The sequence below is a fragment of the Pagrus pagrus genome (assembly GCF_965226575.1).
Source record: "Pagrus pagrus genome assembly, chromosome: 18".
Classification (NCBI taxonomy): Eukaryota; Metazoa; Chordata; class Actinopteri; order Spariformes; family Sparidae; genus Pagrus; species Pagrus pagrus.
The window spans coordinates 16,796,522-16,822,109 of record NC_140202.1 but is presented as its reverse complement, the minus strand read 5'-3'; the positions used below and the strand labels follow the sequence as shown (position 1 = coordinate 16,822,109).

The 25,588-nt window shown below is 41.9% G+C and overlaps 2 protein-coding genes across 4 annotated transcripts; both read right to left on the bottom strand.

The window, feature by feature from the left end:
- Nucleotides 1-232: 232 nt before the first annotated feature.
- Nucleotides 233-17,974, bottom strand: ppp2r5ca (protein phosphatase 2, regulatory subunit B', gamma a). Of its 3 annotated transcripts, none has more exons than XM_084380461.1 (14): nucleotides 17,775-17,974; nucleotides 10,928-11,127; nucleotides 8,517-8,627; nucleotides 8,194-8,286; nucleotides 7,955-8,085; nucleotides 7,284-7,343; nucleotides 7,035-7,143; nucleotides 6,677-6,730; nucleotides 6,304-6,474; nucleotides 6,081-6,208; nucleotides 5,223-5,324; nucleotides 4,961-5,033; nucleotides 3,617-3,733; nucleotides 233-2,675 (listed from the first exon to the last, which is right to left on the bottom strand). In XM_084380461.1, exons 1-14 carry the CDS (start codon nucleotides 17,866-17,868, stop codon nucleotides 2,541-2,543), a joined length of 1,578 nt encoding a protein of 525 aa, XP_084236587.1. In that variant the 5' UTR covers nucleotides 17,869-17,974; the 3' UTR covers nucleotides 233-2,540. The 3 variants fall into 3 exon arrangements, with proteins under 3 accessions (XP_084236587.1, XP_084236588.1, XP_084236589.1); XM_084380463.1 differs by having other exon boundaries at nucleotides 2,536-2,675; nucleotides 3,617-3,698; XM_084380462.1 differs by lacking the exon at nucleotides 3,617-3,733.
- LOC311274054 (serine/threonine-protein phosphatase 2A 56 kDa regulatory subunit delta isoform-like) lies at nucleotides 17,975-24,740 on the bottom strand (the record flags this gene model as incomplete). The annotated part of the gene is made up of 4 exons (XM_084381471.1): nucleotides 24,668-24,740; nucleotides 24,125-24,190; nucleotides 22,993-23,143; nucleotides 17,975-18,051 (listed from the first exon to the last, which is right to left on the bottom strand). Exons 1-4 carry the CDS (start codon nucleotides 24,692-24,694, stop codon nucleotides 17,975-17,977), a joined length of 321 nt encoding a protein of 106 aa, XP_084237597.1. The 5' UTR covers nucleotides 24,695-24,740.
- Nucleotides 24,741-25,588: the final 848 nt, after the last annotated feature.

Sequence of the window (25,588 nt, the reverse complement as noted above, 5' to 3'; positions counted from 1 at the left end):
AATGGATGCATGGTTGAAAATATATATTCAAATAATCTCTTTATTCATTCTATATAGTTGTACACCACTAAAGACAGTGATAGGAGCACACAACGGGCATGAACATTTGTCAGTTATATAGAGGAGGGAGGAAACTTTGCAGATTTTAATCATAAAAATAAGAACATTTTCTAAATCCTCGTGTTGCTGAAAGTACATCCAGAACAGAAGAAATAAGACGGTATGTGCCAGATTGACTTCTTTCACTTGCTATTGATGTTTTATTCTGTACAGAGGGACAATTTGTACAAAATTAATCTAGATATAACACTACATGAAACAAGGTAACTCATATATACAATATTAAATGAATCATATAGTACAGGTCACATACAAAAGGACACTTTAAGTTATCATGTTTTGGAAATAATATGTTAAAATTAAAAGATCTGCAAAGATCCTGCAGAAACAGAACAAGCCACCAAATCATTTTTAAATCATCTCTTTTTATCACAGGTGACTTGTTTATCAGCACTAAAATAAACCTCAAACATCTCTTGACTCATAAACTCATAAAATCCATAAAACATCTCTCCCAGCAAGCGGGACTGTTTCATAAACGCAATGACCTCGACAACAGAAATCAATCAGTTTGGTGAATGGCATTCCTCCAGGGTAAAAGGTACATGTTTAACATGGTAGTTTTAATTTACATCTTTTTGCATTCAAGCAAATACAGTATTAATACAGTTAACAAGCCAAGTCACAATGTCAGTTTTATTTTCAGCATCTGGCATTTTTGTGGCCATCTGATACCAGTGTGTTTCAGCGTTGGGCATCCTGAACGGCCAGAACGAAATAATCCAAAAACCTGACATCCACGCTACCAACCTCCAGAGACAAGACAAAGAAATACAACACATCAAATATGAAGAACTCTAGCAGACCTCCTTAGTTTAAACAATGGTACTGACTGGAAGAGGTTTCCAACCTTTAAAACACAGTAAACAAAACCCACGAACCAAACACCTGAAGTTAGGGATGGCCACAACACAAACACACCTTTGAATTTTAAAAAAGGGAGTATTGGTAGCGCTCATCAAGTCATTTGCGTGTTAATCTTTTGACGTCAATATGTTAATAGCTACCGAGGTTACCTGCTCCTATGTTTGATAATAAATTAATTTCTATTTTTGTAAAATCTTTAAAGCATACAGTACCAACACCTCCATGCTCTTAAGCATGAAAGGTCCTAACGTAGTAACGGCTGCTAAAAATCGTCAGTGAGCGGAGTTTTTACGTCTGTGCCTCCTCTGCCACTCAGCAAAAATGTATATTTCTGATTATATTTTTTTTACAAAGATAATAATCCCTATTCATTTAACAGTCAAATAAATAGGGATTCTATAAAATAAATAGGGGTATATATATTTATATATAAAACCCACCAATCAACCTTTAACACCACGAAGCCGACCTCCTCTTTTTTATTCAGTATGCCGTCCTTATAAGCAACTGAGAGCCCCTCTTGCTACACCCAGGCCCCGGATATTACTACAGCAACCTAGGTAGCAAACAGCTTTCATTCATGTTCATCCTCAACTCAACAGCAGTAAGTACCATTGTTTGAACTGTCTAGGCATCACTATGGTCTGGTTTTCAAATATTGCCAATGAACATAAGGAAGCAAGCATATAAAAGAGCGGTGTATGGCACAAAAGAACAAAATGGAAAGTGTCAGATGTCCACAGGACAACTTCTCCTTTCCTCGCCATCTTTTCCTGGACATTGCAAGGCTAAGGACAGGCCTCAGTTTGGTCTGGTGTGCTAAACTAAAACAAAATAAAATCTTTCAAACACCAGTGAAAAAACAAAGGCAGGCGTCCCTGTTAAAGTCACAGATACAAACATGAAATAAACATAAAGAACACAACGGTGTTGGCACTGACAAGATGTCCGTTAAGATTGAGCAAAAAAAAAGACAATAAAAATAAAGCAGACACACAACAGATGAGGGGAAAGTCTTGTCTTTCATCTGACCAACGGGTTCTGCTTTTGTTCCCTTTGACAGAAAAGAAAACCAAGCAGAGACCAAGAGACGAGTGACAGTGAGTCAGTCAGTTCCTATGTTCAATCCATTGTGAACACGTTTGCAAGAAGGAATGAAGGAACCAGCGTTGTGGTGTCCGTACTCCGTGGTTCCACATTTACAGTGAGCGCACAGGGGTGTGGAGGGAGAAAGGAAGGTAAGAGGAACCGAAGGGGGGAACAAACCGAATGTGGCGAGGGGCCTAAAGACACACAAACACACTCCCGCTCCTCTCCAAATAAAGAATAAAACCTGAGAAAGCAGAAATCTGAGGGAGGCGGATACAGGGTTCTGCACTGGGGCAGCAGGAATGAAGGAGAACTGAGGATTCTGGGTAAACTCATAGTAGGAGGAGGGATGGAGAGCCCAACATGGGTCGCCGGTGTAACTCCGGCACCTGGGCAAAGAAGATGTCCATGGCTGTCGAGGGTAGAAGGGGCAGTTGAACCAAAGAGCCGGCAGGTGGCGGGACCTAGAGTCCATCGTGGGTGGTCAACATGTCTTCAGCTCTGCGGTGGGACTCCAAGGCTTTTGTGGTGTAGATATCCTGAGGCAACTCAGATTTGCGTCGCACCATAGGCCGCTCTTTCCGCTGGTCATGCTGCAACTGTGAGGAGACGAGACACGTTTAATTATGACATATCGTGTCGTCGTCTCCTGTCAACATGCCAAATGTTCTGTGTCAAACTGTTCCTGTTCTGATCATATCGTTGAGATAAAGCACAACAGCTCGAGCAACAACTCAGTTAGAGACATCAAAATTCAATTTATGGAAGAAAAACAAGACTGAGTGAAAACATGATGTGCTGAGCCAGTCAATACTGGACAAATACAAAACTATTACAACAAATTTAAATTAAATACGCATCAGCGGACATCCTGCACTAAACTTATGGAGCCCGAAAGTGTGTGATGGTAAATAACTAGGACATCATGAAATCATTTTAGGAATAAATTGCTTGAAATACCTATAAACCAAGAAGTTCAAATTCAGACTCAACTATAAAATAATAATTAAAAACACAGTTTTTTTTATTTCCAAATTGTATTTTTCCCAAATATACTAATTTGTGTGTTATGTTTCTTGACAATTTTTATTTTCTGAGACTTTTCTTGACAGTGATGCCGTCACCAGTTGCCATAAACTTCTAATAATGAGCTGAGTTTTAATCATTTATCATACTATTTGTGCTAAATGCATTATTTAATCATTACTATATAGACTGTATATATAATATTGGACACTTTGGGGCTCCATACTTGGACAACATGCATGGTTAGGCAGGCACACAAAAAAGGAAACTCTTGATTCCAGTGTTAAGTCCATGGTCAGATTTGTTCCTGTGTGTTTTTTTTCTGTTTTTATTCGTTCTTTCAAAACAAAACCAAGACTATAAATTACACACAAAGTATACAATGATAAGAACTGTAGTGCGAGCAGCCTCAATTAAAAGACTTTGCAAGCTTAGCTAAGACACAAATCTATGAATATATAGAGTGATCATTAAGAGGAAAGATGAATAGAGGCAGAGAGAAAGTCAGGTTTACCTGAGTCGCGCCCTCCTCAACTGTCTTTTTTAACCTCTGAACATCTTCTATCAAAGGGATATCCGTCTCCATTGCTACAGGACTATTGAGGTCAGAGGAATCAACATACATAGAGAACTATGTTGAAAACAAAGGGAAACAAAAAAAACAAAAAACACAAAAAAGGATGGAGAAAAGACTTTCAGTCGCATGCAAAGAAGAATGAATCAAGAGGCTCTGAACTGATTCAAAGAAGCGACTCCGATCTATTGCACTTATCAGTTTAATGTGCTTTAGTTGAGGTGCAGGAAACAAATGGATTTAATTACTGATTTGGTGCCGATTTTGAAAAAGCAGCTGTGTCACATGAGATCATCAGTCGCAGTTGACACTAGAATATACATTTTGTTGCACTGATCTTGTTGGGTGGAAATGTTTTAATTTTGTTGCACATTTACTTTGCCTTCTTGCTCAGTGTTCGAAGAAAAGATCGATACCACTCGTGTCTATACTGTAATTACTGCATGCAGCCGTTAGCTTGGCACAAAGACTGCAAACACAGGGAAACGGCTAGCGCGGTGCTTTCTAACAAAAAACAAAATACATCTACACGCACCTCTAAATCTCACTAATTGTAACATCACATCTTGTTTAATCCAAAAGTGTGAAAACAACAATTACTGATTAACAGAGGGTTTATGTGCCAGGTGCAGTGACTTCCTGGAGTCTCCACTGGTTGCTGGACAAACCTCGTGGTGACAGTAAGACTTGAGGAAGTTACTGCCCTGAGTTGGGATAGGATTTTGTGACCTTTGGAGCTTTCAGTTAACCAGCTGTTGGCTGTTGCTTCAAGTTTACCATAAAGACACGAGAGTGGTATCATTTTAAGCATCCGATTCTCTGCAAGAAAGTGAATAAATGTATTTTCTAAAATGTTGAACTAGTCCTTAAATGCCACATGTAATTAATATTGCACCACAGTGGAATACAGTTTTGGAGACGGGGCGGGATTGAAGTTCAAACTGTAATGCGGTTACTCTAATGCTTCTTCAGAGAGACTTTCAGAGATGTCTGATTCAACCATTCACCACAACTAAGCACATCATTGGAGCACTCATCAAGATCTTTCCATCTTTACCAGCATGTGAAAATTGAAAAAAAAAAAAAAAGACTACCAGTCAGACTACCAAATGAGACTCTTAAGCAAATGAAAACGGGATAAAATGGAAACTACAATTCAACAAAAAACTGGCTTACAGAAAACACAAGACACTTGTTCATATATATTAGTTCTACAAACACACACTCAACAGACATTAGTAGAAAAGGAAAATGAGGGGTGGTTAAATGATTGCATGCGCTCACCTGTGGATTCGACTTGGCGAGGTTCTCGATCTTGATCCAAGCCTCCTCGCGTTCTTTTGACTTTGCCTTCTCTCTGTTAGGCGAAAAAAAAACAAAAAAACAAACCTTGCGTCATCAAATCTGCTCTCTGCCTCCGATAAATGTGAAACCCAACACTACTTCGACAGCAGCGTTGAGGCTAATTGCAATTAAGTGTCACTCAGACATCTTTTTTTTTTTCCACAAAGATGAATTGAGTGGGAGAAGAGTCTGCGGTGCCTACTTGTTTTTCTCAGCCCTGAACTGCTGTGTGCAATCGTCAAAGAGCTTCTGATTCATCTCCATGAAAAGCTTCAGAGCGTTGTAGATGAGGCCGTGGATGGTCCTGCAAACACACGCACACACACACACACACACACACACACACACAGACAAGTCAGATCTTTACAAATGCGAGAACTATTATTGTAAAGGCCACTTTTTTCCTCCAGCAACAAACCTAAAGTAATTTAAAGTGAAACAATTAACTTTTCGGCACAAAAAAGAAAAAGTTATGAATTGATGTTTTTGACACCTTTATTTTTTTAATGTAAAGCAGCTTGAGTTCAAGGCTGAATCTTCAAATGCCTCGTCGTGACCAAAGCCTTCAATGATATAATGGGAGATAGTTGTCGATGACTTCTCTGTTCATCAGCTTTCTATTCGTCGTGTTAAGATGCTGAGATATTAAAGTGACTGAATGGTAAAGCACTCTTTTATTGTGCATTAAAAACAGCAAACTTAAAAAGGTAAATTGTTTAAGATTTGAACATTAATACAGCTGAAAAAACACTCAGCAATCAACCATCGTTCTCCAGAATCACTTTCTGCACCTTTAAGTCATGTGTAACAAGCTCATCTGCAGCAAAATGTACCATAAAAAGTCATTAAAGATCACGATAAACAACCTGCTAGAGATTCTGCAGGATAAATAAATCTGTTGAACTGATGTGCAGCACAGTACATTCTGTGACCACGCTCTAGTATCTGCACACACTTGAGAGATGTCACTGTAGTGTCACACTGCTGTTACATGCAGTGTGAAGTACAGAGCCTGTACGGACATTAGTACGACACGTGCGGAGACGGTTGAGCGGCTTACTTGTTCCAGTGGGTCTTAGAGTTGCGGTACAGAGCCGGGAACATGATCGGCAGGATCTTCGCTGCGTTGTCGCTGATCAGACTCATGATGTACTCGTTGTTCCAGTAGTACAGAGCTCTCTCTGCCACCTACAGAAAACAAAACACCTCGGTCAGGAATACACAGACACCCACCCCCGCTGCACCTGAAATACCTTGGTTATGAGGGTACGGTTGTCAGTTACCTGGAAGTGAGGGCTGGACACACACTTGGCCAGCTGTCTGAAGAGAGGCTCCTGCACTTTTACGAACTCGGAGGGCTCGATGACATCCAGGATCTCCTCCAGCTCATTGAGAAACATCACCTCCTTGGGACTGTGAGTCTTTGGCCAGTACTTTAGTAGAGCCATTACCACCTGATGTGATGATGGGGAAAGATAGCCAATCAGAGAGGATAAAGGGAGAGCAGCTTTCAGTGTCAAAAGAAGTGAATGAAATGGCCCAAATAAATATTTAGCAGTTTATAAAAAAAAAAAACACCAACTGCAAATTTTTAAAATCGACTTTCAACAAGCAAAGAGATGAAAATGATTAAAGATGAAATGTTATTTGACATACCGGCTCAGTTAGAGTGCTGTCCTTTTCTAAAAACTGCACCACGCAGTAGGCCAGCTGCAAACCACATAAACAAATCCAACCATTTAACTGTCAAAGCATTTGAATTTACGCACAAGTTAACTAAAAGGTAACGCAGCTGGGGACATGTGATGCCTGAGGGATTGAACTGGAACTTGTAACACCAGTTTTGTTTTTCACTGAACATGCAGAATGACCTGCTGCTCTCAGGGGGGGGAAAAAAAGAGGAGGAGGGAACTCAAAGCAGGTTTGGACAAGAATACTTAAACACATTTTAAAAAATTGACATATGTACATGACATATGTAAACCTATTTCGATTCAGCGCTTGTTAAACGTACCTGTGGATGGTAGACACTGAGTGATTTGACTTTGTGCAGAGGCAATAAAACCTTCAACAGGAAAATCTTGTGCTCTTCTTTTAGTGGTAAGGCAAATCCATTGATTATGCTGGGAAACAAACACAAATAAAGTACAAAAATCAGAACACCTGGTGTGATTGGATACCTATTGTGGAATGAAACAGCTAATGATTAGAAAGCTTTTACATTTAGGACAAACAAGCTTGTGACTTCAGCTACGGGCCTTACCTTCCAAGTATTTCCAGTAGTTCAGCTATACCATTATGGTGCTCTGTCTCATAGATAAACCTGAAGGGACAAACAAGGACTTCTTTCAGTGGCAATATTAAGACTCTGTATTAAAGGGAAACTGTGAATCTTTCCAAGCTGGGCCCTTTGTTTACATGTTTTTGTGTGTAATTCAGCTGGTAGCCTGGACACGGCTGCAACGTAACTCCTTTAGGGCAACTCTGGCCATCAAAGTTATGTCCATTGAAAGTGAATTTGTAGCCAGAAACACCAGTCTCCTTCAAGGAGAAGACATTGTTACAGGTTCTGTCTCTAAATTGTCAAGATCAGTTAAATAGCCAGTCTTGACTTTGGAAATAAAATCTTTCTGGCAGTTCCTCTGAGTATACTTCCAATTCCTCTAACTTTGTGACTCATGTCGCAAGGACAAAAAGGATCTCAATATTTAACAAACATTTAACAACCATAGGTATCGCTTCCACCTCGGCCTGTGTGTGGCAAAAACAAGCACCATTAGTGGACGGTCAGAGTTTCCCCAAAGGATTTTGCTGAAGCCATTGCAGCCCTGTCAGCTGAGGAGATTGACTGTTTTACACACCAAAACATGTAGATATAGGGCCAACATGGTAATGGTATACATGTTCAAAAATGCGTGCGAGAACTGCACTGACCTATAGAAAATGTTATTGATCTGTTTTCTGATGTATGCTCTCAGCCCCAGGAACTTTCCATAGATCCTGTGGAGGGTCGTTTTTAGGAAGTCCCTCTCTCTGGGATCCTCACTGTCAAATAGTTCTAGGAGCTACAATGCAAGAGACATGAAATGTTAGCGCAATGACATTGAAAGTGCAAATTGTGCCGTTTTATATCATACAGGCTTGAGAATTTGCCGAAATAGTTGTCTTCTTACCTGCATAACAAATTTCTGGTCGATGTATTTCTTCGCTATGTTAGGCTGAAAGTCGGGCGATTCTAAAAACCTAAGGAAAAATTCATAGACGAGCTGCAACAGAGACGAGAAAACACAAAAACAATTAAAACTGAGGGAATTTAAGAATAAACAAGGGGTAAAATGTGCTCAATGTTGAGGTAGTTCACAATAGATCCAAACATTCTGTTTATTTATCTTCAGCTCTGCTTTTTTTCTTTCTTCATGGGCATTAATATGCTGTTTGTCACTACAGAATTGCACTCTCAGTGTTCTGCGGATGATTAAATGGTTTAAATGTCAACCTGGAGGTGCGGCCATGCAGCCTCAAGTGTTGGCTCATCTTCCTCTGGATCGAACTCGGCTCCAGTGGGGTTGGACGATGGAGGCAATGTTCTGAACATGTTCACCGCAAACTGGAAGAAGAGAAGAATGAAAACGATACCGTGAATGTTTACTCCACTGGACAGTACGCCATTTAAGTTGACTTCCTTTTAGGTGTTTAAATAACCCGAAGTCATAGTTCACTTTGCGATCATACCTATGGCAATAACTGACCAGATTAGATTTTATTGAGCTTCAAAAAACACGGCTCGACCTCAACATCCTGTTAAAAGTTCCCCACTCTTGAGTAAATGTTTACAGTCATGACCTGTGGTTAGATCAACAGTGATACCACATCAATAGACTGCACTTTAAATCTTAAGACAACAGATTTTTACATTATTTTCATAAACTCTTTGGATTTCACTCTGCTCTGCTCGAACAACACTGTGCTTTTAAAAACAGTCCGTGCAATTAAAGTACCATCTCTGTTACCGAGGCCTCCTTTTGGGACACATGTCTCCACAAAGTCTGAAGCACATTAACTTTCCTCAAAGGTTGATTATAAAAGCTGCCATTATATGAAGAGCACAGCTCCTTTATTCAGTTCTCAGCCCTCGTGTTAAATGGTTCGGAAGTTTCTGTGGATTCTTGATCGAATCGGTGAAGGAAACAAGAGAAACTAAGCACAACTGTCTTGATACCGCAGTACATTTAACTACATTTTGGCAATGTTTGGGAATTTCTATTAAATGCCCGATCTTGGGTACTTTTTTTGGGTTAATGTTAACTTTGTCCTTGCAAACTGGCCTCCAAGGGTTTGGGCCTACAATAATCCAAGTGTGTTGTGTTTCTGGTCTCTCACAGTGTCAACTGACTCCCCTGTGGGCTGCTGTTCCCTGCCAGGCAGATCATGGGACAGTGCAGGTGGCCTACTAAAACACAGGGAGCCTTGTTTGAAAAGACAGGCTACAAGGTAGATAGACCGCCTGTGCTGTGCTGCACTTCAACCCAGAACAGGCTGTGAAGATGACTGTGCATTAACTCCACAATGGAGACTGTAAATGGAAATGTCATTACAGCAATTATAGCGATGCTGCTGTTGGCTTTGATGATGTGGGGAGAACAGTCTGATATTAGCGACGAGGGAAGATTATCTTACTAGCCTACAGTGTTTTCATCATGTTTATGGCTGTATTTCTGCACCGCTGCACAGTAAAGATTGGGATGAGATGGTAAGCGGAACATCTATGATCATGGTGATTTAGTTTGCTTGATTTCTCCACTGGTGAAGTCTAGTTGAAAATCAAAGATAATGTATGATATGATGAAATAAAAGATGCTTTTTGGGAGCTGCAACAATTAGACAATTAGTCCAGTGAAAGAAAATTAATCACCATGCAAGCTCTTGATAATCAATTTCTGGTTTCAGTAATCTTTCAGGCAAAAACATCAAACATTTACAGCTTCTTAAATCTGAGGATTTGTTGTTCTTGTTCTTTGTCATTTATGACAGTAAATGAAGAGTCTTTGGGTTTTCGACTGTTTGTTGGACAAGAGAAGCAATCTGAAGACCTCACTTTGAGCTCTGGGAAACTGATGAACACATTTTTATAGATGATTAATGGATTAATGGTGAAAATGATCATTAGCTGCAGCCTTTTAACTTTAATGTACAGAGTATTGCTTATAATTCAGTCTATAAACAAGACAAATTGTATTAACATCACTTGTTAAAGATGCCTTTGATTTTAGCGTTCATAATTTGCTTTCCAGCATGTCATTATGGATAGCACTGCTGTTCTTGCCAAGACCCGTCCTATTCTGCCTTCTGATTGGCTTACCTTGATATTGTTACACTAACTGATCTCACTCCTCATGCTTGAATCCAACCAACGAAGGCTACCAATCAGAGGCAGAGGACGGCAATCCATAGTGGATCCATAATAACACCTAAACGACATAAAGCTGAGGCTGATGGGAATGTTATAGTTTTGCAGATGCGGTCACAAACCAAAGTATTGATCTAGTGATGGAGAAGTCTTATAGATTATTACAGTTTTTGCCACAGTCCTATGACTCCCCCCTCTCCTCTTTAGCTTGAACCCACTTTACTCTTGAAAAATAACTTGAAAGGCACCAGCAAGCAAATACTTTGAAAAAAGTTCACTAGGTAGATTCTCTGAACACCTCAAGAAAAACAGATTTTCTGCCCTGAGCGTCATCAAAACCTGATAACAATCATCAGTTGGGACACAACCCCACTGCTCGATTATATAATCTGTTCTCAGCTCCTCCCTGCTCTGTCCCACAGCCACAACCTGCCCCTATTCTCAGTTTCACCCTCATCTTCAGCTCTAACCACAAACTTAAACCCTCCAGCTCCACTGACCATGTGCACCACCTCCGGGTAGATGGGCTCTGTGATGACATTCCTGTTGTGGGTGATGTACTCCACCATTTCGCTCAGCGCCGCCCGCTTCACTTCCTTCCATTTCAGGTCGCTCAGTGGGTCGGACAGGAAGTCGAAAAGAACGCAGCACTGCCGTAGCTTCTGGATGAAGAGCTTCTCCTGCTCTGCGGGGGCCACATCTGAGGAGACAAAAAGGGAGGAAAAGTGAGGTGGGTGAAGGGAAGAAAAAGAGTCCAGGGAAGAGCGAAAAGGGAGTTGAATGCGCAACGAGGCTACGCAGCGGTGATGAAACAAGGTGGCTGAGTATATAGGAGAATGGAGCATTGTTCAAAGAGTGAGGGGTCACGAGAGAAAGGAGGGGGCGGCGTAATTGACAGTTAAAACAGCACTGAGGCAGCGAGAGAGTGATGAAGACTGGCAAATGAGTCATGAAGGCAAAAAGTGCATTGAGAGAAAGGCTGAGATGGTTAGAGCCCAGGGGGAGGATAACAGAGCAGAGAGACGGAGAAAAGACAGGATGGAGAGGGAGAGGAGGACGAAGGATTTGGGAAGTAGGTGAACGGTCACAGTCCGGCCATTTGACACACAAGCTGAGGGATAAAAAAATAAAAAAAGTCATAAACATTTCTATTTCAGTCTGTCATTATATTTTTTCCACGGTGGTTTGAGGACTTCCTGATTTCCACCAGAGCACTCAGGAGCACGGCCTGTGTACCAACAATCTCGGCCAGCTCCAGTCAACACTTCACACTTGACAACACAAAGAGGAAACCTCCATTTCAGTAACTCTAAATTCCTACCTGCTCGTGTGGCGCAGTAATAACACACACACTGACACCATAATTATGTAGTTATGTGTCACATCTGTGATGTAGCTTGTTTCTCTTGTACAATGTTTGGTTTTATCTTTTGATAGTCCGTTTGGAGGGAAAACCTACACGTGTTTCTCAGCCACCCAAATAACCGCTCTTACTGTGCCTGTATTTTAATTAATAATTAAATCAGGATGTGGCTGATTTTATTCGAGTTGATGGCACAAACCGTTTAAAAGGGAGGGTTGAACATTTTGGGAAATAAAAATAAAAGCATAAAGACTGGAAAAAGAGGAAACAGCTAGCATGGCCTGGTCCAAAGGTTACAATGAGCCTACTGACACCTCTACAAAGCAAACTGACATCAAAGGACTAGCGGCGACAAAGCAACACAACACAGATATACATTGTATAACCATTGTTCTGGTAAAGCAGCATTTGGGGTTTTTTGTGCCTTTATTCTGAAAGGACAGCTCAAGATTGTGACAGGAAAGGGGGGAGAGAGAGAGGAGAAAACATGCAGCAAAGGGCCAAGGCTTGGAATCGAACCCGGGCCACTGCTGAGGACTTATCCTCTTGCACATGGGGCACACGCTCCACCAGGTGACCTACCAGGGCGCCCCGAAGCAGGGGTTTTTTTTTTAGATGGAGTGATAAATAGGGAGAAATTGCACTAAATAGTTGATATCACGGAGACCACAACAACAGGCTCAAAGAGCTTTCTTTTTTTTCTCTTCTCGTGCACTTATTTGCTTAGCTGAAGAGTCAATCAGAGCGATTTGTCCCACAGACGACCTCTGCCACCAATTCAACATGCAAAAAGCCACCAACGAGGGCCGACAAGTGGCAGTAGTGTGGGGCACACTGCAAAACCTATAGGGCCACATGCACTCACCGGCAGCCCCGACACTGACCAAGGTCCAACCCTCTGCTGGTGCGTTCTCGCCTCACAGGACTGAGCCAATCCAGCTGGTTTCATTACCTCCAGCCTGGATATGCTACGCTAAGCTAAGCGGCTACTTTATGGGAGTGACTATACAAGACATAATGACCTCAACTGATTTACACCTGTAAAAACTAAATCAAGATCGTGGCGTTCTATAGTAAAATGCAAATAAGGCACTAAGATTCAGTTTAAATTACGTTTCACAATAGCATATGCTTCCCTTTTCAGATAAGATAGCGCCCAATAAAACAACAGACATGTTTTTAAAGGACTGTTATCTCAAGTTTCTTCCCTGACGGACCCGATTTAATTTTGATTCTGCACGAGACCCGCTGCAGCTGTAATAAAATAGGCAAATTCGGAACGTCAGCGTGCTCCTTCGCTACACTCAGGTGCGGGTTAATTTAACTGACAGAAGCAGCTGCATGCGACACAGATAAGAGGTCTGTCAGATCAAGATGCTCCCGTTCGGTTGGTGGTGATTTACCATGCAATGGAAAAAAAAAAAAAAAAACTCACTGACATAGATGTGGACTCATACTTAGGCTTTCATTAGTGTTTCTGCTGGTAACTAATGTTCTGCATCTGATAGAAGATGAGGTTAGGAAGATGTTCAAGCAGTCGCTGCCTACACTCATGCACACAGCACATGCCACCTACAGCAGCTTAACCTTAACATTATGCTGTTTTTCTGCACCCAAACAGGTATTCTCCGAGGATATCCACGGTAATGATGCGAGAATAGGGCGTGAAGTAGAGCAGTCGGCAAATTCAATTCAATCCTTAGCTTACCTGAAAAATACATAGAGGATTTATTGTCTCAACAAGTTACATCGAAGTGCAAAACTGCATTTCCTATACCCTGTAATTACTGATCAGTGAGGGTGTGGCGTTGACAATGGGCTGATTCGGTGGCTGTCTGTACATGATGAGGAGGTTAGATTAGATTAGATCAGGTATATACATGGCACATACGTCAAGGGTGGGGTGGGGGGGGTGGATGAATCCCATTCCTCTTTCATGACTGTACTGTAACCTGTAGGCAGAGCGCTCCCAATTACTGAGATAAGCAAATCAGGCTGCGAGACAAATCATGATTTATGAATTTGGCACAGGGTTCAAATAAGGAAAATTGATGAGTAATAACCAGCTGATGAAAGCAAACGAGAGCACTGCAAACATGCTGTGCGAGCGCAGAAATGTACATATAAAACCATATAACTCTGAGATGGATTAATTTGGTCTCTCTGTTCTGCTGCCACCTTCCATCTTGTTTTAATTAGGCTGAGAGTAATAACCAATCAAAAAAAAGACCGGAATAACATTTTTACTCCAATTCAGTCGTGCAGGTGCGAAACACTGCAGGAAAAACTTGACACAGACACTTTCAGGGAAATAATAAGGCAGCTAAACCTATTTGATCTACCCTCATTTCAATGAAGCTACACGGAGGGTCCACAGCACAGAATAGAGAAGGGCACACACACACATTCAGACACACATCAGTGCGAGACATTCTTGCAAATAGGCAGAATCTAGGTAAGAAGAGAGATATCCTATTCAGACATAATGGAGACTTGGCGCGCGCGCACACACACACACACACACACTTCTGCAGTGTCAGTTTCAAGTCGGCCAATTTATCTTGATGACAGCGAGAGGTTGGGAATTCCAGAGGAGAGAGGGTAAGTGTGCGAGCTGCCATTATCGGCCATTTCCATAAAGATTTGACGGCCAAAAGCGTTGTCACTGTCACAACAAGAATAACACTGAGAGCCAGTGCTCCTGATTAAAAACACATAAGACAGAGAGAGGCTGATCCAAGACATTTATCATTATTATGAGGTAGTCAAGATCCACTAAGAAATGTCTCCACAGTGTGGTTTCAGAATGAGGCCTGTTAGGTCAATTGAGGTGCACCAGACTACTGGTGTGACAGGAGGAGGATTAGATTACCACTTGTATATTAATGTTTAGTTCTATTTTCAACACTAAACTCTACTAGTGAACAATCTCCATCCCTTGGCATAATGCACGGGTTTCCCAAACAGAAGCACCAGCACCACACAGGTCTAATGAATGACAAATCGATGTGGAGGGCCTCAAAGAGTAACTATATTACTTTTCCCAAATCTAATGGTTGTAGATGGCCCCAAGTGGACTTGGTCCACAGGAATGACTCCTAAAACACTCTTTTTTTGCACTCCCGGTTCCTTCGTCTCGAAGTCAGAGTTTTATTGAGAGGATTTTCGCTTAAAAGCCTGCAATAATGTCTGTGGTTAACACAAGCTTACATAATTTCATTCTACAACATGATGCATGTCAGGTAATGCCCCCATGCTTTTTTAAAAAAAAGTGTTTTTCATGTTTCTTTTGGGTAAATGAGACTTAAGAGGCTCTTGGGGACATTAAACATCGTCGAGTCGAACACCGAGAGCAAATCTACTCACTTGTCCGTCCGTGCAGAAGTTTTGTGGGGGTGATGTTAAAGTCATGTGACTGTGTGTTCGTTTATGGCTAACCTTGGCTTTTTACTTTTGGTGATTGTGTTTATGCTTCAAAAACCATAAAAGTAGTGGTGTCAATCTTATTATCTGCAATAATCCAAGATCCAATTGAAAAATCCCAAGAGCGATGCCAACTTCGGGGTGAGCCTCCAAAAATCCTTCACCCCTGCACCACTCTATGGCCCAAAACCCTGTGACATTCAATATTTTTAATTTTAAAACGTTACATTTTCTTCAGAGAGGGCCACCAAACCCCCTTGCAAAGTACGTCCTCCACAGACCTCTGGAAAACACTAATAAGGTTTGTGTTCCAACAGATTTTGTAACGTGTGCTGGTTGCACTGGGACTTGAAGCCGGACTGGAATGTGTTGCCATGCCTCGCACCTCTGGCCGTGTCGGACGTGTGTTGCTCCCATTACATAAGTCCGTCTGCATGTGTTATAAAGTTTCTGTACACTCCTAAAATACCCCAGCAGGGTTGTTGTGTAACAGATAAAGGCCCAGTGTTGTGATCCCAAAATTGATGTTAACCACAATGTGACCTCTATTAATGTAACTAACAGAAGCCTTAGGAGGGGAACAAGCGCACACACACGACTATCGTGTCTTGTGGAGAACAGAGGATGATTTATCTTAATGCTCCCCCGATCAAAACAAAAGTAATAAATAACTGGAGTCACATTGGAACCACAGTCGCCACTTTTTCACTGTAAATGGGTCAAATGAACAGCTGCTGGTCTGGAGTTGGGACTGGTTTGGCAATATCCTTTGTCGGCATGATCAATGTAAACATTGACTGATCACTATTTTTAGCGTTGCGGAGGGACAGCGTCTTGCAGTTTGGAAGGCGTATAAGCAGCCTGGTTGGATCCATTCATTCATTCATTAAAGGCGCCTTAGGAAAGCAACACCTGAGAATGCATCCAGCATTTACAGTAAAGTTTATGGATGACTGCAAAGGTGTTGTTTGGTAAATAGTTAAAGATTGGCATCATTGCCACATTTGCAACTGCACTGCAACTTGGGAGGCAGCCTTGTGACTAATAATGCAGCCTTTGTTATTAAGATGATGTCTTGCATCTCAAAGAAACAGAGGAAAAGAGATCCAGAGAGCTGGTTCACACTCTTTGGTGAGTCATTAAGAGCGCAAAAATGTCTGATAACATGAACACGACTATAAATACAGTCTGGCATGAATGCACCCAAAACATAGAGAGGAAATGTTGGGATGTGGAGCCTGATGCTGTTTAGTGTGAAGGCCGAAGCATTCCCACCAACACTGAGGGGCCACTTCATCATTTGTGTGCGTGAGAAGCTCAGAAACACAGTCCAAGTCTGAGGTGAAACACCACAGTCCTCTACATATACACATTCTGGGTTTGGTAGTAGTTTCAGTTTCGTCATGTACAAAATCTGAAAAGGGAAGTGAAATCCACTCGTGAGTGGTCAACCAAACATTAAATTGCGACATTTTCAGATGGTGGGTACAAACTGCAATCAACTGAATCTAGACACGGTGTGACATGGATATGGACATTTGGTCCGAACGGGGTCAGAATGATAGAGACAAACAAAGAGGGGGACGAGAAAGAGGCAGAGAGAGTCTGATTGTTCCCCAACACTGAGTTGTCATTCAAGGCAGTCGCCTCTGTGGCTCAATAGAGTGTAATCAATAATTGCCCGAGGCTTCATCTAACGCTGGGCTGCACCCGAGTACAGTGGTAACAGGCTGGGCCTTTCAAACATGACTGAGTACATTGTACACACATTAAGAGGCCGAGCCCGACGCTGTAACCATAAAACATGACTGCTGCGCTCTGGCAAAAAAATGGCCGGGTCGCATTGTTGACAAAGATACACAATTAACAGCCACATTCACATTCGGTTTCTTCGCCTGAACATGTCGCTGACAGGAGGGTAACGGGGGGAAAAGGGTGGGTGGGGGGTGGATGGAGAAGGGGGCTGCTGCTGCTGCCTGCCTGCTGCAGAGCAGTGTCTGTCTACAGCCTACACACTATGACCAATTTGTGCCCAGATGAACTGGAGTGTGACAAAAATGCTGGGCTGGGTAGAGCAGCTAGGGAAGGAGGCGAAGCAGGGAAGACGAGATTTGCCTCCTCTGAAGCGTTTTCATCAAAGGCTGCGATGAATTATTGCGCACACGAAAACACAGAAACACACAATTGCAATCAAACACATGAAAAAACTAAGGAGAAGACCCTTCCCTAGGCTATGACCTCACTTCCTTTGACATCACTAGCTTGGCGGGGGGATGGGCAGAGAGAGCAGCTAGCTAGTAAAACCAGATTTTTATGTAGCACCCGTGCCTCACAGAAATGCACACAAGCAACACAAATAACAGTCCCTCAGTTCCCTTTTCAAACACAATAGGGCTGCTCTCCAAACCACACACACAATTATCTGATCTCAGACGGCTGAATGCTGACTAACCAGGCAGTAACCAGTGGAGGGGAACAGGAGCACAGCAACACACAGCTCTCTCTCTCTCTCTCCTTAATTCCCTAGGACAATACAGGAAGAATAATTCGTCCTTACGTACCTCTGAAGTGCATAAGAGCCACCGGCTGAAAAGGCCCATTGGAATTAGGTGCATCCACAACCATCCTGTCTCCAGATTTATTGCATGTCAACATCTAAACCTCAACCAGGAAGGCGATCCACTCAGGGCGAGAGGCCAGCCTCCATTTTAGCACAAAAGCAGATCAGAAAATGAAGCTCTCTGCTGCTGGAGGGAACTGGCTAGTTAGTGAGGTAAGCAGTGAAGGAGCCAGCTGATTGGCCGAGCGCAGGCTGCTCTGGAGCAATGAGGGCAAAGGCTGCCGGGAGAGAGGGAGGGTGGTTGGCTGAGAGGAGGCACTGGGGGCGGGACATGCATTGGAATTTTTTCGCTCCGGCTCCTCCTCCTCCCCACTCACTGGTGTCTGCAAGGCAGGCCCTGCTACAGATCTTAGATCAGATTGACTTAAGTCTTTTCCACAGTTTAACCATTAGCAGGGTTTTCAGCGTAATCTGACTGAGGATAAGCAGCTGGAAATAACTTACTCTGAGGCCCTGGCTGAATCTTCAAAGTGTCTCATTGTTTCCTCCTGTCATCTCTGCTTGCTTCTTTATCAAAGGGAGGTGGCAGAGGGTCAGAGGGGCCCTCAAATCTTTGGATTCAATAAGGAACAGAAGGAGACAAGAAGAAACCACATGAGGGGCTGAGGACAGGACTACTGGGGACTCAAACTGCAGAGCTCTCCAGTGAGAGAACACAAAAGAAATCCAGTAGCATGCTGCTGTGCGATTATTCGCTACACAAGATAAAAGGCAATCCAAACATATGGTGAAGTGCCGTCCTGAGTATACAATAGAAATATTAACTCGAATAAATGATTAGATCCACTCCTGTTTGAGTCTAAGAAGAGGTAAAATAGATGGATGAACACGTTGTGCTCTCCAATAACAACAAAATGAAGCTACAATCTTGAGTGGATTTTGTGAGAGGGTTTTATGACTCACACATTATTCGCAGCAATGGCAGAATTTGCTGCATTATGTTATTCTGAGTGTCTTACATGCGCTTAACAAAATTAGCTGTAAACAGGAAATGAAAGCGAGAGGACAGAAAAATTAAGTGCACAGACTTGCAGGAAACCGCTGCAGCTCCTTGCAGCCTTCTTCTGAAAGTTCATCCAGTGACTTAGTCATCAATATCAGATAAGATGAACATCACATTATCACACTTTGAATGATATATTTATGCTGACCCTTTAGTGAATAAGTATTTCAAGAGGCTGTGCACCAAAATAAGTTCGACTCCAAGGCGAGAGAAAACAATAATCTGCATTTCATCCTCACGAACGATGTGCCGTTCCCTCGTTTCATGTGATTTGTCAGAAGGCACATGAGGCAAAACCACATTCACACCACAGGGCCGACTGGAGTTTTCATAACAGCGGAGTTCAGTCACTTCACAGCCAGTTAATAACAAAAGGACTGTGCTGTTTTCCAACAAAGATCAATACCAGACGATTATCTAACAGCGAATTAATTAAAAGTCCACCACAGAGGAGGGCGGGAGTTACAGTAAGTCATGTTACAATTGTCCTACCACTGACTAAACTGCAAGTACTTTGCTGTCATATGCACAACAACGGGATATAAAATTCTTAAAGGATAAGTTCACCCAAAAAAATGAAAATGTAGTTATATTTACTCCTCTCCATGTCGATGGGGTGTCGGGTGATGTTTGGCGGTCAATGAAACATTTCTGGAGCTTCCAAAATCCTGGTAATATTTTGAGGTCTGAACACCTCGTTTAAATGCATATCCCATTATAAAGCTACATGGCAAAAAAATGTAAAGATACATCAGCAAGGAGGAGAGGAGAGGAGAGGAAGGCCAAGTGTATCACTAAGCACTTCTCTCTGTTGGTATTCTGTCACCGAGGGGCCAAAGCCTCTCCAAGAGGTGCCATTACATTCCACAGCCATGACAACGGGCAGCGGTATTTTCTGAAACCTGCCACTTACTTCCTACTGCTTGGACAGGCCTGGAGGGAGTGGGTTCAGAAGTACCCCAGGACTCCCTCTGGATTAGTATCAAACGAACATGATTCCGGTTCGTGATGTTCTATTTAAATATCTCTTTTTGTCTATAAAACCAAACAATTAAAAAGCACATCGCTAAGCAAAATTGTCATGCTGGGTGACGTGTCTCTCACACACTGGAGTTTATTTTGACTCAAGCCCACACACACCAACTCACCAAATGTGTATTAATCTGCTGTTGAAAATAGTCCCTGACAAATGCAATATTTACTTCCTGAGTACATTTTGCTAAAAGCTAAAGCTGATCAGCTCTTTTTAAAAATCATGTGTGCAACCTGTTTCTGGAGATTCATGTCCTCACAAGGAATATAAAGTGTTGCAGCTGAGCGCTACAGATAGGGCAGCAAAAGTTAAAAAAAAAATTGAGGCTTGAACTGACAAATTTTGTCTTTTCATTTGTTCACAATGACGAAAAACACAAAAAACTGCAGCCAAATTATAATTTCAAAACAGAGTGCCATATGGTTAACTCAAATAATAAAAGACCAGACATTGTATCAAACTAAAGTTTCCTATAAAAGCTGACTTTAACAACAAAACGATAGATTCCCGTTTCCACCCAGAAGATGGCAGCACAGGTGGGACCGCTTGTGCCAGAGTAACACAAGCCCATCACTAAATGTTTCACTAACGCTTGGAACAACATACTGTTTACCTCTCTTCATCAAACATGTATCGTTGCCCTACTGACAACATTTTGGCTACACCGGCAAGTAAGACTCCGTCGACTGCAGTCGCTCGGTAAAAAAGACCAAATAGTGAGATAAAATGTCCCAGAATTGATCTATAATCAACATATTTGATGCTGTCACACAGATGTTTACAGACCTATGTTTCCCCTCTCTCTCTCTCTCTCTCTCTCTCTCTCTCACACACACACACACACACACACACACACACACACATGCACAGACAGAGAGAACAGAGCCTGTGGCACTGAAAGGCCATCTCGTGATGTCTGTGTAAAAATGGATCGTACTTGTAGCCACAAAAAAAAACAAAAAAACAATCCATTTATAAATATTGCCCGGACCTCTCTGTGATTCTGTCTGTGCTCGCATCCTGGTCTCCAAACACTCGTAAGAGAGATGGCATAGTTTATATGTTTTTGTATTTTTATTCTGTAGTCTATATGTTGAGGAACTAAGGTAGTTGCATTAAATTGTAATTATTAAAGAGTTTTCTCTTCTCTCCCAAACTCTACAAATGAAAACCTACCCACACAGCTCCCTAAAGCCCAACAAGACTATTTTTCACAATACAACCATTTTTATTATAACATGCTGGTGCTCTGAACAGATTCCCTGGATAATTTGAACTTACCAGGGTCACAACGTCATGACTCCTAGTGGTGTAAACTTCTGTAAACTTAATTTACACAGACTGCAAGAATTATGTGAGCTATAGTTATATCCGTCTGTAAACATTTTGACTGCAGAACTGTTCTGCTTTCTTGCAGTAGAGCCAGGTTGTGGCTGTCTTTCACTGGAATGATGGCCCATGTGGACACGGACAAGTTGCAGTCAGTGTGTTTTAAAGAGGCATTAGGCTCAGACTCTGTGCACTTTTTTATACATTGCTTCATCTCAGTTCATGTGAAACTCTGTGAAACTGACACCACAATCTTTTCAGTGGTATTTCATATTCTTCAGTTAAACAGATATTGTGATGTATAGTTAGATAATTGTCTTGCAATTGGTCGATTATTGCAGAATGGCTGTATCTTGATAAGGGATCGGACAATTAAGGATGTTAAACACTTGAATTTCCGGGTGAATTTTCATTATCAGGATAGTCGTGCATCAAGATAATCGTGAACATCACCACTGCAGCTGAAAGCATGGCTCGCACATAGTATCCCGCACAAAAGTTAAATTGGATGTGTGTAAATACTACGGTATCCCAAACTAAAAAACATCAGGGAGATGAGGTTACCACCATTTATTCATCATTTACTTGTGCAGGAAGACATTATTATTTATGGTGGATTATAAGTTATGTGTGTCCAATATGTGATGCAATGAAAATATTTGTTCCTAAACAAAATGTCAGGTCAGAGTGATTGTGCAGTTTTAGTTTTTAAATTTCTCATAATATTTTGAAGATTATCAGGATGATATTGTGAATAGCAATTATGTCGAAGTCCCTAGTCTGATACTATCGTTGTTGTGGGCAATGTACCATGAATTATCTTGCCCAGCAGTACAATGACACTAAAGTTTCTTGTCATTCTGAAATAATACCCTTTCTTTCTTCTCAAAACTAAGCAATGAAGCGTGAATCGGCTAGGCTAATTTATTACTTTTTGATTGATCGTGACGCACTGTGGCCGTGTCTCCCTCAAACTCACAAATCCCTCCGGCGTGTACACCTCTATTGTTCCTGCGCAGTGTCACCCTGCTCATCCAGGTATGAGCACAAAGCATAGCTGGGTATAGCTTACAGGAAACCACTTAGGCCAGATCCTGCCTGTAATGCTGTGTGTAAACAAAGAAGCCATGAAAGATTGATGTAAATGTTCAAACCTCAACCTCACTGTCTGGTCTCCGAATCTGCATCAGTGTGAATCGTAGTTACAGAGACGATCGACGCCGGCTAGCTCGCTGTAGCTACGACGGTTGGTTTGCTGATTTGTGAGAATAACTTTGAAAGTCCAAATCCGCAGTAGTTCACACTGCTTAGCCGTGCTCATGCTAAAGTGCAGCATAGATTAAAGTATTTATAGGACTCTTAAGATGCCAGATGATCCAACATATGTCAGAGTTTACAGCTTCTTGTCCATTCAGTGTGAGTCAGAGTTGCCTTACATGAGCGAGCCCTCCAGGGGTAATATCTGTTTCTTCCAGGTACGCCTGGAGATGCAGCTGATTGCACATCATTTGCATTACAGATAAAGCTGATGGGCAGTCTGCTTCGCTATAAATTATGTAGCGAGCAAAGACCTCAAGGTTAAAAAGGCGGTTATGAGGATCCACCGAGGCTATGAATTGTTAATACGATTCCCTTCATCCATACAGGCCAAACATGCAGTCTTAGATTGAGGTCATTGAGGGTTTTTTCCAGAAGAAGTGTAAAAGCTTATGTGAGTTATTACACAGGAGGGAAACGTAGAGGAGCTGTCTTTTAAAGAGTGAGCGCTTCTTATGGAGATACAGGGAGGCGTACCTGCCAGTGCGAGGAGCTTCTGCAGCTCTCTGTTAGCGCTGAGGGGGAAAGAGGAAGTGCTGAACCTCTTCTCTCTCTTCACGGCCGAGTGTGACCCCGGCTGCTTCACCCTCATCAGCTGAGTTGCGGGAGGCACTTTCTTATTGGAGCCCTGCAGAAACAAGAGTCGCAAAGGAAGGGCTCCCGTTACTGCAGCAGGGCAGGGCGAGGTAGTTCCTGCCCCTGAAGGAAATAACACAGGAATCGCTTTACTCAAGTGTCAACGTGGAGACCACAGGAGGAGAGGAGAGGAGAGGGGAGGAGAGGAAGAAGAGGAAGAAGAGGAAGAAGAGGAGGAGAAGGGGTGAGGGTGCTGTGGTGTTGTGGTTAAGGGTCAAGTTCCTTTCCGAATCAGATCAGGTGATTCTCAGCGAAGCAACCTGATCACAGTGGCCGGTGTACTGCACTGCATCTGTTGACAGAGTTTGGGATGGACCTCAGCGGACAGAATAATTGAGCTCAGATGGGGCTGATAAAGCTGTCAATGGGAACAAACAGCAGGTCCAGCGATCAATCAATCAGGTCTCTTCCAATCTCGATGTGCTAACTATGCTCAACATCACTGATGTACGTCAGAAATGATTCGGACAAAAATAGCCGCCACAATGCCTTGTATCATCGTCCAAACAAGTCATGATAGGGAAGGATGGGGATTGAATGGTGTTATTTTAAGGAAGAATACAGTCATAAGATCACGCTGCGATGTCACGTGACCAACTTTGCCTTCATTTGACGAGGACAAAAGGTCGTTAATGTGGAAATAAACGGATGAGTATTGAATTTTTAGGGGACGAAGGGAGCGTGAGGTTAAAAGCTATTGTTAAACTTTCGCTTGTGTAATATCAGCATGTGATTTGGTGAATGTGTGTGTAATGTCACAGTGAAGCATTGTAGTAGTGTATAAACATGTAAATAAACAATAAAAACAACCTTTTTCAGATCTCTATGATTATGATAATAACTGCAGTGTCCTCGCTCTGTGCAGCTTAGAATATATACTTTTTCTACACACTAGTGATGCATTTCTTATATTTACTGTATGTTTTATGAAGTATTCAATGCAAAACACAGTGTAAAGTCCAAAAATACTTACATCTTTGTCGTCTGCAGGCCCATTTTTACCTCCAGACTTTTTAGATTTTCCAGATTTGGAGGATTCCTACAGAACGAGGAAACACAACATGAAATAAATGACTACAAAAACAAGCCATAGGTTTTATTAACGAGGCTGATTGCCATGCTCACACTCACATGATCAACTGCTTCTACATTCTCCACGTTATGAAATGTAATCACATGTCACTGTCAGAGTGTGTACAAAAGTTTTTCTCAGGACAGGAGACTGAATGTGATCTGAGAAGTTTACTGTACAGAAACCTTTTTTAAAAAAAAGCTTATAAAGCTAGTTTTGAAGTGTGAATGGCTTTTTTGATAAGAATATATGATAGACATATACAAGGAATCTACCTCCAGGCCTGTGCAGTCACACGTAGATTTTTGACTTTGTTTGTCCTGTCTATGCTGCTTATATTCATTATGTGTGATGACTGAATAAAAATACAACTACTACTACTCATATTACTTAATTATATCACACTAACATTCACTAGAAATGCTTTAAAAAAATCCACTTTACCTTGTCTTTCTTGCTCTTGTGAGGCATGCTGAGAAGGAGTCCCCAGTGTCTGCGGTCACACACTGACAGCAGCAGCCTGGTTAACACGTCTGCAGCTACACACTGATGTGGCTCTCACGGCTGACCATACACACACCATGTGACTCCAGTCCTGGCCGCAGCAAGGTGCCATCCTGTTTCCGCGGTGGCTGCGCACCGCAACTCACGCTCTGGTAAAAAAGAAAAAAGAAAAAAAAAAAAAAAAGATAGAGATCATTACTGAAGAAAATGCAGATTATGGTCTCGGTCAGCAGCCAACTTACTGCTGCCGTGGCTGCACTTTGTGGTACCCGCTGTATCCTCCAGCCTGAGGGAGGGATGTGTGTGTCCTCTGCCGGTTGTGATGTTTTGTGAGTGCCACAGGGGGGCAGTGTTGTATCTCAGGAGGAGGAGGAGGAGGAGGCCGGGCCCCTTATACAATGGCACTTGGGGTCATGGAGTGCTATGTTAAAGAAAAAAACCCTAACACATAGAAACAATCTCTCACCTTTTTTGTCTCATTCTTTGAGTCTACTCTCTTAACCTTAAAGATATTGTTTGTTACTATAATAATCCAGATGATAGCACTCTTGAATATGTGATCTGCTTCATCACACTCAATGCAAAATGTTTTATCCACAGACAGAAATTCTCTAGGTCTTTTTCTTTACTCACTACTTAAATCGAGTTTATAAATAACAAAAAAAATTAATAAATTATTTGTAATTTTGAAACCTTATACCCTGAAATATAATGATGTTTATATTGATCTATATCTGTCTGCCTACTTACTTTATATTTCTCTATTTTATTTTCATCTTATATTATGTTTTGTATCCTCCTTGTTTGGCATCCTTGTGTCGCTTTATTTTAATTACTTGTTTTGTATGTGCTACTGATTGG

What these genes read in the sequence shown, in the direction of transcription:
- ppp2r5ca (XM_084380461.1), bottom strand. Translation starts at nt 17,868, where the DNA reads ATGTTGACATGCAATAAATCTGGAGACAGGATGGTTGTGGATGCACCT. An exon ending in CTACTGGAAATACTTGGAAG is followed by an intron (nt 7,144 to 7,283) that starts GTAAGGCCCGTA and finishes TTTGTTTCCCAG; the next exon opens with CATAATCAATGGATTTGCCT. An exon ending in TTCAGGGCTGAGAAAAACAA is followed by an intron (nt 5,034 to 5,222) that starts GTAGGCACCGCA and finishes TTCGCCTAACAG; the next exon opens with AGAGAAGGCAAAGTCAAAAG.